Source organism: Vulpes vulpes, chromosome 14 (assembly GCF_048418805.1).
Source record: "Vulpes vulpes isolate BD-2025 chromosome 14, VulVul3, whole genome shotgun sequence".
Lineage (NCBI taxonomy): Eukaryota > Metazoa > Chordata > Mammalia > Carnivora > Canidae > Vulpes > Vulpes vulpes.
In genome coordinates this window covers 106,101,914-106,118,348 of record NC_132793.1, presented here as the reverse complement: position 1 = coordinate 106,118,348, position 16,435 = coordinate 106,101,914, and the positions used below count along the sequence as shown (strand labels likewise).

The 16,435-nt window shown below is 57.9% G+C and overlaps 1 protein-coding gene across 2 annotated transcripts in view; it reads right to left on the bottom strand.

Moving 5' to 3' along the window:
- RASGRF1 (Ras protein specific guanine nucleotide releasing factor 1) overlaps window positions 1–16,435 on the bottom strand; it is a 93,089-nt gene that overhangs the window by 10,047 nt on the left and 66,607 nt on the right. For both annotated transcript variants that reach the window (XM_026000021.2, XM_026000028.2), the window contains 9 exons: window positions 16,131–16,256; window positions 14,599–14,769; window positions 14,056–14,162; window positions 13,499–13,611; window positions 11,354–11,414; window positions 8,844–8,947; window positions 7,399–7,483; window positions 4,479–4,676; window positions 608–687 (listed from right to left, as the gene is read on the bottom strand). In XM_026000021.2, the coding sequence (XP_025855806.1) occupies window positions 608–687; window positions 4,479–4,676; window positions 7,399–7,483; window positions 8,844–8,947; window positions 11,354–11,414; window positions 13,499–13,611; window positions 14,056–14,162; window positions 14,599–14,769; window positions 16,131–16,256 (1,045 nt within the window). The remainder of the gene's footprint in view (window positions 1–607; window positions 688–4,478; window positions 4,677–7,398; window positions 7,484–8,843; window positions 8,948–11,353; window positions 11,415–13,498; window positions 13,612–14,055; window positions 14,163–14,598; window positions 14,770–16,130; window positions 16,257–16,435) is intronic.

Below are 16,435 nucleotides of genomic sequence, written 5' to 3'. Positions count from 1 at the left end.
TGTGGCTAGGGAGCTCTGCAAACCGGGGGGCTAGGGGAGTTCTACAAACAGGAGGGTGTGACTAAGGGAGCTCTGTAAACAGTGGGGTGTGGCTACCAGAGCTCTGCAAACAGTAGGGTGTGGCTAGTGGAGCTCTGCAAACGGTAGGGTGCAACTGTTGCAAAAATTGCCTTTCTTTGCTTCCAAGATGCCATTTTCTATACAATGTGCTCTTGTTTTGAGGACTAATTCTCAGTTGAGAAAGGAAATACAATATCATTAAATAAACACATTGACTTTAAGGCACATCCTGATGTCAGAAATACTGAAATGTGGGGAGAATGTGCGGGTCAGAGGAGGGGCATCTGGCATCACAGCTGTTGGACCCACTGGACACCAGTGAACTTTCTCTCTCTCGGGAAATGTCACCGAGACTCTGGGGTTTCTCTGGCGGTCATAGAGGACAAAGCTGACCCCCCCTGGAGGTTGGGGGTACCTAGGGGTCTCGCAGGTTGACGGACGGACAGACAGACAGACAGACCTGCTCCAGCCGGATGCGGCCCGTGAATGCCTCTGCAATGTGGTTCTACGATTTAAACAGTGGGGTGACAAAATGACACACACTTACTTTTTCAGAGCTTCTCTCAGATTCTTAAATCTGCCCTCTGATGATACAAGCTTTTGGAGCTTATCAATCAAAGCTTTTGTCTAGAAAGAATCAGAAGCATTTACTAACCCACGGCACACACCGCGGCCCGAGGCACCGGCCCACACTCCACAGGCTGCCTGGGGCTCCAGAACCACCTCCATTCTGAAGGTGGGCGTTTTTGGGGACCTCCAGGGTCTGGAACCTCACCCCCCACCTCCTGAAGAGGCAGACACAGGCCCTCGTTTTGGGGGCCTGTGACCATGCACACACCCTTCAGAAACAGACGTGGGGTGATTCTGGGCCCTGGAAACACCCCGCACCCTGACACCAAGGGGGCGGGGGTGGGGCTGGCACATGCAAGGAGCCCCTCCAGAGTTGAGCCCTTCCTGTGCCCTGAACCCAGGGGTGTGGCCGAGGGACCCACCTTCACCTGTGTATCCCAGGATCCCCGCAAATGTAGGAATCAAGAAAGAAGATGCAGGTGAGCTGATGCTCCAGGAGGACAGGCCACAAGGGGGAAGAGCAGGGCCGGGCCGAGGGTCCCGTCTGCTGCATGGCAGGCTGGACACTGGCATCTTTCTGAGCAGGTGTGTGTCCCGGGGGCTGCCCTGGGCCTGGCTCTGCATGGGCGGGGGGAACCCCTGTGCCTCGGTGGCCCTGGTTCCCTCATGTATGCATCACTGAGGTGGATGGTGAGCCCTGCTTTCCAGTTCCTGTCCCCAAAGTCCAGACGGTGGCTGAGAAACAGCACTAGAGGCCAGCTGTGTGCCCGCATGTGGAGGGGACACGGCCATTGGGCCGAGAGCACCCCTAAGCTCTGGGCCAGAGTCCCTCTGAGAGATCTGACCACAGAAAACGACTCAGAGTGTTCATGGTGACGGGAGAAGAGACTGTGTGACTCTTCGAGGGGACCTGCCGGCCGAGCACACCGTGCAGGTCACTCTCTTCCTGACGAGAAGCGTCAGCACCCAGTTTGGACGAGCCCGGCTCAAAGCACACATGCGTTCTGGAGCTAGTGAAAGGGGCACCCAGCCAAGGACACGGGGTCCTGCTTCCCCCGAGATGGCTGCCCTTGGCTAACTGTCCTGAGGTGCTGCCCCTCGCCGCTCTCTCCCACCTGCCTGTGGAGGAATGACCTGAGGCCTGAGGCCAGATGGAGGCTGAGAGTCCTGGACCTGGGGCCTTGGCGGGAGTGGCAAGCAGCCTCTGTGAGCCCACGGGCAAGACACCACTCCTCTCACATTGCTGGGCCTCCACTTTCACAGTCAGAAAATGGGAGTGAAAAAAAAAAAAAAGAAAGAAAATGGGAGTGAAGGCCCAGGTATTCCCTAAGGCAATGATCATTCAGATATCCTAGGACTGGGCCACACAGATGCTAGCTCAGGAGGCCCGCGGAGGAAATATCACCCTGCCGTGGTCATGAGAACCTAGGACGACATTCTCATTTGTGTGGAGTTTTGGTATACATTTGGCCCCAATCTGTGGCTCTGAGATGGGCATTCTTTGATTCCTTCCCCATCTGTGCTCCTCTGGGGTGGCGCTTTGTCCGGGGAGGAGGTGTGAAGCCTGGGAGGCCACAGGATTTTCCCAGCCGCTGCTTAAAGAAGTGAGTTCCAACTTGAAGCAGCTCAAGTATCTCCTGGTGGGAACAGAGGTGTCCATCTCTTTTGTGCCCAAGGGGATACAAGCCCCTGGGGTCTTGGGCATCTCTGCTGGTGGGCAGAGAAATAAGGGGCCCTCGGAATTGGTCACTGAAACCAGAGACCAAGCAGGGAGCCTGCCTTGTAAGTGGTATTGAGGACAAAGATGATGACAGAGCGCCCTGCAGGTCATCCCGTCCCATCCAAGAACAGAACACTTGATGGCCAAGGCCGCTCCCGCCCAGAGAGGCCGCAGAGGACTGCCAGCCTAAGAGAGACTTCTGCTTCTACTAAAATGCAACCATCCTCCACGGAGGCGACACACAGACCCGTAAGCCATCTGCACCAGCCGGTGGAGGGCCACCTCTGATTCTTCCTGGAGGGTGTCCCCCTTTCAAAGGAGATGGGAAAGAACAGGGAAACAGAGCCAGCAGGCCCCACCTGACTGCTTGGCTCCTGCACAGGCCTGCCTGGGCTCGGACACAATACTTTCCAGCTTTGGCCATTCAAGCAGCTGCCGGGGCTATGTTCCAGGTAGAAACAGAGCCATTCTGGTAGGTCTCAAGTATCTCATGGGACACCTGTGGAGGGGCAGCGCCCAGTCCCTGGCTGGTGTGGGCTGGGCACCGTGTAGATGCGCAGATGCCCAGTGCCTGGCTGAAGGGCTGGGAGCAGCCGCTGGGCCCAGTCGGCCACAGAGCATGCAGGCCTGCCTGTGCTTTCCGAGGCATCTCTGATTGGTGGCCCCAGGTCCTAAATGACATCTGAGAATGCAGGCCAGGCCTCACCTCTGCACGTCGGACTGCCCCCTATTTGCACTCTCCAGAGAGAACAGAAGATTTCAGGCTAGTCAAGCTGGTTCCCTCCCAACTCCGCACCATGGGTGATGCTGGAGAATGAGGCCAAGAGAGTTACAGAGCACCCCCAGTGGTGGGAAGTGTGGCTGGTCTGGGGGCAGGAGAAGAAAGATGTGGACCTGGAACGGGCCCTCAGACTCCACGGACAGCCCTGCCTGAGCCCTGGCAGGTCAAGTTAGCCTGGATGACCTGGGGGTTCCACAGCATCCGGCTCAGCCCCTGGCCTCTGGAGTTCACAGCACCATATGTGGCCAGATGTGTCCACAGACCTGAGCCCCAGAGCTCCAGCCTCTGTTCTTTCCAGGAGCCCTGACAAGCTGGCACCGTCCCCTGTCCATGCCCTGGCACGTTTGTGTGTAAGAGCAAGAAGCCCAGGCTTGCTGGGAGCAGGGCCATCCCTACAGCATGCTGCAGTCTGCTGCCATCTGGGCCAGAGTGAACAGATGTGGTGAAGGGCAGTGTCCCAGGGCTTGCTGGGTTTGGTTGCTTATCTACGGAAGAGGAATTCATGGACGTGCTGCCTGCCTGGGGGTGCAGAATTGTGACCTGCCATTGGCAAGAGGATGGTAGGAGGGCAGGTAATAAAGAGAACGTTGAGGGGGACTCGGTATGCAAATCCAGAGCAGTCTAGATGAGACAGGACCCCTGGAGACCCTGGGCCCCACAGAGCCCGCCAGCTGTGGGACCACAGACACTGTCATCAAACTTATTCTGCCCTTTGATGGCGTCCATCCAGCCTCCTGCACACATGCAGGCTGGGGTTGGGGCACCTGACACATGCATCAGGGAGGTGGCCCAATGGCCCCACTGTGTGCTCCTCTTAGGAGAGATGCCCCCTCATGACTACTGTGCAGGGAACTTTATTCCCAAGGAAGAATCCACTTTTCAGAATCACATTCTGAATGAATAAAGATCAAGCCCACATTTGAGATAATCAACTATCCCTGGTGGCCAGAAGGGGTGGTGAAATTAGAATCCCGGGAAGGAACTTGTGAGATCATCCCGCCACTGTCTCAACAACCCTGCAGATCTGGACTGGTGTCTGCATGAAGCTACCACTTTTTTGTCCCAACTCAAGGAGAAGAGCATTGGGACCAATAATCACTGTCTTAACGCTTCCTGCTTTGGAGTATTAATTATTCAAGTGGGAATTTAAGTCCTGTGGGTCCCAGTGCCACATTTGTGGGCCCAATACCTGGTCCCAGGTGATATGGGAGAAGGGGTTTTACTGGGAATGTTGGCCCTCACCCTGTCCTCTGCCCACTTAGGGATGTCCAGAGGCCAGTACTCTGGAATCTCAGCCCAGCCCAGCCCAGCCCCAGGCAGGCAATGGTGCCAGCTTCCCACCCGCACCTGCTTAGAGACTTTGAGCCACGTCTTTTTCAGCCGGAATATTGCGCTCCGGTTCATGGATGAGGTGATTTCCAGCACAGCGTTATAGTTGTGTAAGCAGCGGCATATGTCAGCCACCGCCACCCACTTCTCGATGGCGCTCACTCTTGCATTGATGTCTTCATTGCGGATGATTTCTGAAGCAATCAAGTTACTGATCTTTAAGCCCATGCAAAAAGACAAGAAAAAAAAAAAGAGGCATAAGTATTGCAAAGATGATAAATCACCATTATTTACAGATGATGTGATTGCCTGTTTGAAAATCCCAAGATGATGCTCATTAGCAGAACAATTAACATTAGGGTGATTGGTTAAAGACTCAAGATATGAAAATGAGAAGTTTTCCTATGTATCGGCAATACCGACAAGAAAATACCATGAGGAAAGGTCATGTGTAAATTACCTAGGAACCTAAACTGATGTGAACATTGGAAGATGCTATGGGAAAAAAAAATTACCACAGGTTTTAAACATTTAAATTATGAAGAAAAAGATCAAATTCCCAAATGGGAATATAAATATGCCAAAAAACTAATATGTGGCTTTAGTGCAATCCAATAAGCATGCAATGGGAGCTTTCTTGAGAACCTAATGAAGTGATTCCATGATTCATCTAGAAGAATAAAGAAAAGCCAAGCTCTGCCACAGTCCACACCACTGGGCTTGGAGAGGACCCTACACTTTGTGGCATCCTGGTCTCACATATAATGTGCCCCCAGCAGACAGGCACATACAGACACACACATCAAATGTGGGTGGAATGGGGGGCAGCCAGGAAGCTGGGGGTGGGTGGGTGGGACCAAAGCATCATGGAACTAGGACTGTGTGGAGCTGGGGCAGTGGGAAGAGCTAGGTCGAGGTCGCCCTGTGCTTTTCTTTGCAATTTCCTATGAATCTATGATTACTAAGAAAAAGTAGGAAAAGACTACTTGTTATAAAAAAGTTAAGGTAATAAAATGACATTCATAGATGAATAAAAACTGTAGGGCTTAACTGCCAAGAAATCTTCTCAGAAATAATTTCTGCAGGGTGTACATCAAAAGAATGGATCATAAAAGTATTTAAGAATGGAAAACACCGAAGAGAATTGAAAAGAATCAGGAAGAAATGATAACACAAAACAGTACTATATTGTAACTCTTAATTACATTGAAGTGATAAAGGTTTTCTTTTCCATAAGAAACACTGAACCCAAAACCAGTTTTACATGTAAGTTATATGATTTTTTTTTAAAGGAGTAGCTCAGTGGAGTCTTCCAGAACATAGAGAAAAAAAGAGTATCTTACAACTTATTCTATGAAGGGAGTAAAATCTTGATACCAAACCCAGATATGGACAACACAAGAAGGAAAATCACACCCCCGTTTACTATACCATGACCACGTTAGTTTGTTTCTGGAATGAGAGGGTGTGTGACTGTTAGAGAAAAATTGGCATTTACCACATCAGCAGATTAAAGGGAGTAAGCTGTAGGCCCATCTCAATACTTGCGGTGGGAGAAAAGATAAAATTCCTATGGTAAATGCCATTAACAAACAAGGAAAATAATTTAACCTGATAAAGAAACAAACATTGTCCCAAACAGGGAGATATGAGAAGCACCGTGGAACCACCCCTGAGATTCACTACCAACATTTCCACTCAGCTCCGTTGTAAGGGGCTGCAGGCAGAGGAGGTGCATGTGGGCAGAGGGGAGGGTGTGGGTGCGGGCAGGGGTGGTGTACGAGGGGAGCAGGGGGAGGGTGTGGGCAGCAGGGGTGGGCATGGGCAGGGGGGTGCACCTGGGCACCTTGGTGCCTCCAGCTCCCTGTCCTAAGAAGCCCTAATGCTGCAGAACCCAGTCAGTACCACTCAATGAGGCAAAGAAATTACAGCAAAGGGCCGGAGAAAGATCTAGAAACAGTTATAGGCTGGGACATCTCCATCAGGGAGGCACACACTGTGTCTGCCAGGAATGGTGGATTTTAAGAGAGATGGCCAGATGCCAGGTGGTGACGAGGGCAGCCCTCGGAGGTGGACTGCGTAGGTTCAAAGCAGGCTGTCCTGCTATGTAACGTTGGGGATGAAATTTAGCCAGTCATAAAGTGGGAATGAGACGGTGATGACGAAGCCCACAGCACAGTGCCCGGCATGTGGCAAACAGGCAGCAAGTACTCACTTTGTGGCCTCACCCTTGGCTCGCCTGGGTCCTGGGCACGCACTGGGGTGGGGAGGGCAAGGGATGGTGTTTCCAGGACCTGCCTACCTGTCCCACTTACTCCCTCTAGCCTGACACAGGTTTGCTCCTGCCGTTCCGCTGCTGGGTTCCCTATAGGGCTCCTCCCCTGAGCTGCAGTGCAGGGCTGGACAGGGGTGGAGTGGGTGGGGGAGAGGGGGGAATGGGGGGAATGGGGGGGAGGGGTCTCCTGCTTTTCCTCCTGGCTGCCCAGGACCCTCCCCAATGCGGGGTGTTTGCCAGGGAGCCCCGGCTGGGCGGTCAGACAAGTGGAGTCATGTGCTCCCTGCTTGCAGCTATCAAAGGTCTTCCCCACAGTGGATGACCCCCTCAGGGTGCCCTCGAGGTTCCAGAGAGGCTGGGAGCGGCCCTGTGCTTGCAGGGGCCGCAACCCGGATGGCCATGCGGAGGCTGCTGGGACAGGTGGTCCTCAAGCCACGGGGGTGGGCAGCGGAGGAAGGCATGGCCAGGAGACCCCAGGCGTCGGCCCGAGGAGCTTCGGTCTCCCTGTGTCTAGTGTGGGCTCACAGCCTTCATCCCTTAGGCTGGGTGTGAGATTGTGACAGATCACAGGGTCCAGCGATGAAGAACCCGGAGAGGGAGGCACGCCACCCCCCCAGGCCACCCTCCTGCCCCGCCCCAGCCCCCTGCCATCTCCGTACTCACGTCATTGAAATGCTTGGTGGTTTTCATGATGTAGGGCGTCCGCTCGTTCTTCTCCACTTTCATCCAGCCTTGCCCGAAGAACTCCCTGCGGGAAGTGAACCCAGGGTGCATGAGCTCGGCCTCCCTCCCTTCCATGCCTTGACTTCTCTGCTTTCTGGAAGGCTTTCACATCTCGGGGAGTAGGTTCTGCGGAGCCCCCAAGAGGAAGGGACCCTGGTCATGTGGCCAGCTCTGCTTGTACCAGCTCAGGGCCTCAGTGGCCTCATCTGTGAGATGGGAACAAAGATCACACTTTCCCCACAGGGCTGCTGCCAGGCCAAGATGACAGACTCTGTGGGGAGGCGTGTCAGCTGCTGTGGAGTGCAAAGTTCCAGCAGGTCCTGTTCTGGATCTCGCTCCTGACAGGGACACCCGGCACCTCAGACTCACTGTGCAGACACTGGTCTGCAGACAAGGCCAGAGGGGTGAGGCGCCTATGAGCCAGCCAGCTGTGTGTTCTGGCGACGAGGACTGTGTGGGCAGCCCACAGCCATGTGAGCCTCCCAGGGAAGCTGTGTTGGCAGGGACGGTGAGGGACCCCGGTGGACTGCTGTGGGCAGGACTTGGGGGGAACATGTGTGAGACTCCGCTTCTCCTCCCAGGGGAGCCCATCAGGAACGAGCCAGCCTTTCCCCAGAGATCCAGCAGGTGCCTGGAATGCCCACGCCCTCCATGCCGGGGACAGCCATCGGGAGTTTCGGGGGCGCTGCCTTTGGGAGAGCAGACACACCAAAAGCCCTACAGTGATTCGGGGCCTCAGATCTGGAGATCCCAATTTGGGGAAGCTGTTCTCGGACAGTTGTCAGAAGCTCACAAAAACAGTTACGAGGAGGTTTACCTCGGCTTTACACATAAACGTGGATCCTGAACACCACCCCAGGCTTTGTGCCCTGTTGGGGAGAGCCGTGTCCTTGTGACGATGCCGTGTATGAACACCATTTGCGCTGTTAGCTGAAGGAGGGGTAGGCGCTCATTTAAACAGCGGGACTACTGCAAGTACCTGGGGGTGACCAAGGCAATGCCAGGCCTTGGGGCTTCTTCAAACTCCAGAGCTGTGCCCTCACTCTGTTCCTGAGGTGCACGTGTGTGCACATGTACACACTCACTCGTTTCTGCATAAACACTCCTGTTCTAGAGCCCTGGAGTAGGAGCACCGAGTTGGAGATGCTTCTGGAATACTTACAGAGTGTGCATGTATGCGTGTGCGTGTGCGTGCATGCGTGTGTGCAGAACGTGAGGTCAGGACGGAGGATCCTCCTGCATCCCTGCCCACATGCACATTTCTGTTCCCCTGCAGAGAAGTCAGGTGGCTGTGGAAGCCTAGCACCTTCCAGGGATGCATCAAGGCAGGTCCCTGGCGGGGGGAGAGGTGGCAAGGGGAGGGCCTGGTGCCCGCATCCACTCACTCGTAAGGGATCTTCTTGAAGACCAGGTGGTCCAGCAGGGTCAGCTGCTCCGCTATCTCCAGGGCCGAGTGGTTTTCAAAGGGCTCTGCCTTCACGCCTTCAGCCTGAGGGGAGTTAAGTCCTGAATTAGGCCCTCCTGGATTTCTGGCAGCTTCTCTGCTGTAATCTTGGCTTAGGTTCTGGGGGCTGGGGGAGGGCACTGAGGGATGGGACGATCTGCTGTGCCCTGAGCAGTGCAAGCTTGTGCTCCCCGAGCCAGCTCGCAGGAGGCTACCTTCCCTGGCTCAGGAATGAGACAACAGAGGCTCCCAGAGGACCCTACTGGCCCACGTCACTTGGCAGGAAATGTGCGGGAGTCCCGGCTAGGACTCCCAGGCTCCCAGTGACCTGTCCCTCCCTATAGGTTCTGTCTGCATTGGTAGCTGCCTCCACATTTCCTTTTAAAACTCATCATCAGGTATGAATTCACAGATGTGATCCCCCTGGGGCACCCAGAAAATGGCTGTCTGGCCTTTGTCTTGGAGTTTCCATGTCTCTGGTCATGTCCCCTACAAGAGAGGGGCCTGTATCTACAGAGGAGGGGCCTGTGTCCATGGGGGAGAAGCCTGTATCTATATGGGGGAGGGGTCTGTGTCCACAGGATAGGGGCCTGCTTCCACAGGGGAGGGGTCTGTGTCCACAGGGGAGGGGTCTGTGTCCCTGGGGGAGGGGCCTGTATCTATAGGGGTGGGGCCTGTGTCCATGGGGGAGGGGTCTGTGTTCACAAGGGAGGAGTCAGGAGTGAGGCTCAACCCTTGGCCTCCAGCCGGGCCACAGGGCACAGAGGGGCCAGCTGTCCTGCCCAGAGGCCCCAGGGGCTGGGCTGAGCTCCCCCAAAGCTGCACTGATCACAAGGGAACAGGGTCCACCCCATATCGAGGGGGCAAGCCCACCTCCTAGACTTCTTGCCCCCCTCCCCCCTTCTTCAACAAATAGCCACAAAGGGCTGCTCGCAGGTCCTGGCCAGACACTGGACATGGAAGCAGCAGAGAACACAGTCCCTGCTCCAGGGAGCTTCAGCCACAGGATAGGCAGGGACAGAATGTAGGGAAGCAGAGGAAGGACCTCCCGCTGCAGCCTGTGAGTGTGTGTACTGGGGTGTCCACGGTCCTGGGCATGCTGACCCCGGGCCAGAGGCCTTCATGTAGGACTACAGGGACATGATGGCATCGGGGAGGGACAAGTTCTCAGGGGGCAGGAGCAGCAGGTGCCAAGCAGGCCACTGTGATTGGGGGTAAGGACTCTCATGGGGAGGGAGCCCCCGCAGGAGGTGAGCAGCACAGCCCACTCTCCCGGGCTTGGGATGGCTGGACTGAAGGCCTGAGGACCAGCAGCTGGCCCGGGCTGGGGAGAGGCCTGGCCAGGAGCAGCTGACCCTGCTCCCCCCACTCCCCCCAAAGACAAGGCGACCCTGGAAGAGACAATGAAGCATGCCTGCTCCCACCTATCTCTGGGCCTGTCCAGGTCTTCCCATGAGAAGCCCTTGGCCCTTGGGCTCTCTGGTGAGGCCTCTAGGGCCTCCTCTGCACAGGATGTGCCCCCACAGGCTTGGGCCCTGGGAACAAGTCAGGGCTGAGGGTAGCTCCTGCGGCGCTTTGTTCTGCAAGAGCTTCAGGATGTTTGCCAGGGAACAAGGGGCTCTCCTGCTCCCAAGGGCTAAACATTCCGGTTAGCCTGTTGGGAAACTGCTCCCCTGCCGGGAGGCCCCAGGAAGGAGCCAGCGTCCTGCCCCAAGGGTCACTGTGGTGTCTGCATGTGAATGGGCCACCAGCACTCAGAGGGCAGGATGTGGGCCCCATGATCCAATGATGTAGGCACGTGTTCCCCTGTGCGCAGACTCACATATGCCCTACCCGGAGACCCGGCTCCAGGGGAGGGGAGGGGAGTGGGCAGGAGTGGAGGGGAGGTGGGGGGGATGAGAGCCGTGGGCAGAGGGCTGAGGATGAGGAAAAGAGAGGCAGGGGTGTAACGGGTTGAAGTCCCTCCCTCCCAAAAAGACGCGCTGAAGTCTGAGTCCCTGGTTTCTGGGAATGTCACCATGTTTGTAAATAGGGTGTTTGTAGATATGCCCAGGTTAACGTGGGGTCCATGGGGCGGGCCCCACTCCAGAGGCACTGGTGTCTGTATGATGAGGGGGACACAGGAGCAGACGTGCATGGGGGAGGTGATGCAGAGATGTGCAGCGGTGAGGATGGCCCAGAACAGGGAAACGGAGATCAGAGATTCACAGCCACAGCCCAGGACTGCCTGAGGCTACCGGAAGCTAGAAGAGGCAGGAAGGCCCATCCCCTGAGGTGGCCAGGGGAGCACGGCTCCACCAACACCTTACTTCGAATGCCGGGCCTCCAGGACCAGGAACGGACACATTCCTGCTGCTCTGTTCCCGGCTGCCCCAGGGAACCCATACGGGAGAGGCCTGCCTGGTGAGCGGCCTGAGGAGTGATTTTGGGGCCCTGGGAGGCCTGGCTCACCATCTGCGTGATCTCCTCCAGTGTGATCTGGTTGTCCCCTGGGTCCTCCTGGGTCAGAGTCCTAGGGGGCGAGATGGCACGGTGAGCCATGTGCAGTCTGAACGTGGCCTCAGCTCGGCGGTCCCCCTCCCCGTGCCCACTGGAGCCATCAAGCACGTGGCAGGCTCCCGCGGGCTGCCCCACCTCTGCCTCTGCGCTCTCCTGCACCACGGACGTCTCCCTGACGGACTGACCATCGGGATCAGCTCCCTGGCCCTCCTCGCTGGGCGAGGCCTCCTCCTGGGGCTCCCTCAAGCCCTCGTCTCCAGGCTTTTAGGGAGGCAGTGTGCACACTTGGCTCCTGCTACACCCCTCCACCCCAGGCCAGGAGCCCCTGAGGGCAGGCTGATTTCTGGTCTGTCCACACCTGGTGCTTGGGCAGCAGCACGGGTGGTCCTGTGGCCGCTGCTCTGACATGTGTGTGGAACGACAGAAGGAAGAAGAAGGAACCCCAGGCTTGGACGGCAGAGTGGGCAGGAGTTCTGTGGAGCCTTCCAGACATGGAGAAACAGAGGAGGTGGGGAGGCCCAGAGGTGGCCTGTGTGTGGGGGGAAGGAGGTGGCGTGGCTTGGGGGTGCAGGGTGCACACCAGGCCGTGGTGGGGAGTGAGGGTGGACTCTGAGTCGGCCACAGTGCTTCGTCCCTGATGTGACAGCAGCATGACCCCTGGGGCAGAGGATGAGGCCTGGGGCCCGCAGGGCCTGGGTGGACAGACACAAACCCCTGGATGTCCACCCTGCAGATGGCACTTTTAGTTAAACTTATGGCGAGGTGATGGTCACACAGAGAACATCTGGCCCAGGGTGCCACAGCTGGCTACGGTGTGCATGTCGTTCCAAGCAGGGCCACCCGATACCAGGTTGTGCTCTTCACGGCACCAGAGGCAGCGTCCAGATCAAGCTCCCGAGCTGAGGGGCCTGGTCAGTGGGGCCTGGGGCTCTGTGCACTCCTGAAGGAGGGATAGGACCCTGGGGGCCGGCTGTGTGTGTGAGGCTGGGTGTGTGTATGTGTGTATGCACGCGTGGCTGCGTTTGTGTGCGGGTGTATGGGTGTATGTGTGCAAGTGCGTGTGTGCATGTGTTATTTGCATGTGTGCGTGTGTGCATGTATGTGTGCGACTGTGTGTGCATGTGTGCAGGGGTATGTGCATGTTTCAGGTGTATATCTGTGTGTCTGTGCATATGTGCAGCTGTGTGTATGCGTGCGACCAGGTGCATGTGCGTGTGTTTGTGTTGCTGGTATGTGGGTGTGGATGCATGTGTGGGGGCCGTGGGTGCTGAAGGTGAGGGGAGCCTGAAAGGCCCCGTGGACTCTGAGCCCAGGGGCTGATGGGCCCGAGCCGGGGCTGTGGGAAGCAAGGTGGACGTCCAGGTGGAGGAAGGCTGGAGACTCCAACTCCGGGCAGGAGGTGGTTGCCAGTCTGGGTCACAAAGGGTGCCTATGGGTGGGGGGCTAGAAGCAGGGAGAATGAGCCTGACCCTGAGCCCCAGCACCCAGGCAAGGCTTGGGGGGACGGTCCAGGTCAGCCAAGTGACAGTGGTGGGGGGACAGCGGCCCTGTGCCCGACAGCCCCAAGCTGAGCTGCAGACACTGCAGCTGACCTCACCCCTGCCTCACCACGGCTCTTGGACAGGTGTTACTCACCCATTTTATGGGGCAGAAAACGGAGGCCGAGGGAGGGGACCTGCCCGGGTCAGACCGCGAGTACAGCTGCTGGCGCCGCGTGGCTTATATGGCCGAGAAGCTGAACTTTACATTCCCTCTGACCCTGAGATTGGACAGCCTGGGCGCCAGCAGCTGCCACAGAGGGTGGTGTGGATGGGAGCTGGTGGCTGTAAACGGAGAGGAGACCAGGCTCCCCCTCAAGGAGATCAGGTTGGGGGAGGGAGGAAGGACACATGGCCCAGCTGCTGGGGGGGCATCTGCAGAAGCGGGGTGCACGCCCTCCCCACCCCTGCCACTAGGGTCTCCTCCCCCCACATACCTGCCTGAAGCCAGCCTGTGGGAAGGGCTCTTCCCCGCTGCCTGCCCTTGGAGGCAGAGCCTGACCCCCACCCCCTCTCTGCCCCCCTGGGCCTCCTGCTGAGCTCAGCCAGGTGCCCCCACCTGATAATGTTGGCCGCAGCCTTCCTCTCCTGGGTCAGCAGCTCTGGGTCGTGCATGACCTCCTCCAGGAAGCTGATCACCTTGCATCGCAGCTCGTCATTGGTCTCAAAGTCCTGCGGGGAAGACATGGTGGCTCTGGTCACTGCGCCCTGGCTGCCTGGTCCCTGTCCAGCCATACGTGGAGGCTGGAGTTTGTTTCTGCCCACGGAGGCTGGCTGCTTTGTCTTCCTTTTCCCTGGTTGCGCAGCCAGGCACCAGGGGGGCCTAAAGACCCTCAGGGGTAACACCCTGGGTGAGGGTAAGGGTCATCCCTGGCTGGCTGTGCCCCAAGGCCAGCGCCCTGGGGGCGCAGACAGAGCTGGAGGGAGGGACACAGGCTCCTGTCCCCTGGGATGTCCCCAGTGAGGCCCTGGGGCAGCCCCTTTTGGGAGTGCTGGATGGCTGGCCTGGGCCTTTCCCTCTGCTGCCCTGATGTCCTGCTTATCCTGCTTGTTGTCCAGGCAAAGGCTCCCGGGGGGGGGGAGGGGGTGGCGCTGGCGCTGGGGCCTCCCACCCACCTGTGAGTGTTTGGAGACCCAGTGGCGGAGCACGTTCAGGACACGGTTGGTGGCCGCTCTGCGGATCACGAACTCCTTGTCCCCGTTCCTCTGGTCAGGGGGAAACCCTGGTGGCACAGGGGTTGGGGGGACATGAGGGCAAGAAGCCAAGCTCGGCTCTCGTTGGGGTACACAGGGCTGTGGCCGTGGCTGGGGGTGGGTGGCACCGGGCAGGGGCAGGAAGACACCCAGCCACCAGCCTCAGGGGGTGAGTGGTGAGGATGGAGGCCATGGCCTCTCTGGATGCAGTGCACCTGCCTCCGCCTCCACCACTGGAAGCTCTGGTCCTGGGGCCCCCGCTGCACCCCACCACAGGACCAGTGCCGTGCAGAGGTGGGTGCTGCGGGCTGGGGGCTTTACTGAGTAAGCAGGCTGGTGGGGTGTCGGCACTGCTCAAGGTGGGAGCAGTGAACCCCGGGCACCCAGACGGGACAGGTGCCCGTCGCTGCCGAGTGCAGCTGGGCTGAGCCTGGACAGGGCCATGAGCGGACCCCTCCCGTGTACCTGTGCTGGCCAGGGACATCCTCCGGTACTTCTCTTTGTTCGGGGTGCCCTCGTTGGCTCCCGCCGTGGCTATGGCAAAGGCAGAGGCCGCGGACAGGGCGCTGCGCGTGTTGTCCAGCTCCCGACATGAGGTCATGACCACCCCGTTGTTGTAGGAGAAGAGGGGGAACTCTGCGCAGGGAATGAAAGTGACCCTCAGGCTCTCTGGTCCCACCTGTGGCTCTTAGAAACCAGGGGTTCCCTCCGGAGCAGCCTCAAGGGGACAGCCTGTCTTCACTGCCTCCCCTGCCAAGGGCTTAGCAGGCGGAGGTGGGGCCGCTCCCCTGCTCAGGGCCTGGAGGGGGTGTGCCACCCCCAGGGTGGTCTCGGGGCAGGGAAAGCCCCCCTTCTCTGCTGAGCTGCTGCTGGTCCACAGGAAGTCCCCAGCCTGCTGCCCCGTCCACCTCTGCTGTTCTTTTACCCCTGTGCTCTGGGGGGCCTGGCTGCCTGCGGACGGCATCGTGTGATCCCTTACGCTCTCCGCCTACTGCGAATGAATGTCCAGTGTCCCGCGTCAGTAATTCCCACTGATGGGTTCCTGGGCCCAGGGGTGGGCTGGGCCCTGCCCTCCAGGCGCTGCCCGCCCCAGCAAGCTGTGTGGCCTCGGGTGAACTAGTTACCCTCCCGAGTCTCTGCGCCTCTGGGCAACGGGGACGTTAACACCTACCTCAGAGGGTGTCAAGGTTACAGACGTGTATTAGTGTTGCGTGAAATGCTACACGCCCGCCATGGGTCGTCTGTGCTAAATAACACTTCGTTTTCAGCAGTCAGAGCTGGAGAACCTGACTCTGGAAACCTATCCTGTCATCTTGTAAGTCTCTGGACGGAATTCCACACTCAGGATGAAGTAACAGCACTTACGCTGTAGCAGGCAAGGGATTTATTTTGAAAACTCAGAACTTATTTCTGATACTTGGCGCCCACGATTGGGCGGCCCTGGGACTCATGGGGTCTCCCTGGAAGGCCTGGACAGCCTGGGGATTTGGGACTCTGGCTGTACCTGGTCCGCAGGCTGGAGGCAGGAAGGGCCACCCGGGAGGTGAGCCAGAGTGCCTGCCCTGGCCTGGGCACTGAGAGCCACTGCGAGGGGACCCCAGATGCCTCAGCATCATGAGGCAGGTGTCAGTGTCCTTCTTCGTTCCATAACCAGAAACCACCTGGCCGCTCCACGGAGCTGCCCGACCACGGATGGACCCAGCCCAGGGCTCAGCAAATACCTGAGCCCGGTTCCCCATGAACCTCCTGCCCTCCTGCATTGGTGGCACCATCCGGTCTAGGGTTGGGGTGACTAGGCTACAGAGGGGCAGCTAATGCCTGGGCCCCGCCGTTGCCCTCGGGCTGTGACTCATGGCAGTGGCCCTGCACTTGGGGTCACTGGTCTCGTGATGGGGACGCCCACCAGCCTGTGCTCAGCGTGACTTGCTGCCCTCCCTGGCCTGGGCCTCCCGCGTCCTCTGAGAATCTGTGTGTCACTTCTGAGTGCTGGGCTGTACCTGAGGAATTTTTGCTTTTGACCGACTTTGGCGTCGTTGGCGATTTGGTTGGGGATGCCTCAGTGTCCCCGTCGTCACTCTGGGTTTGATCGTTATCGGACTCTTCCCTCACGGAGACTTCTGAGCCTGGGGGAGAGAAGAAATATGCCATGTCTCCAGGAGTCATTCGTTTAAACATTCAGGCCTATAATTTATTGAAGCAGATCACAGCAGGTTTGGGATTGACCTGCGATGACGGCATGACAGCTTTATTTGCCGTGGGGCCTGTGTCAACAGGGGCCATGAGTCTCCAAGATGGCTTTTTC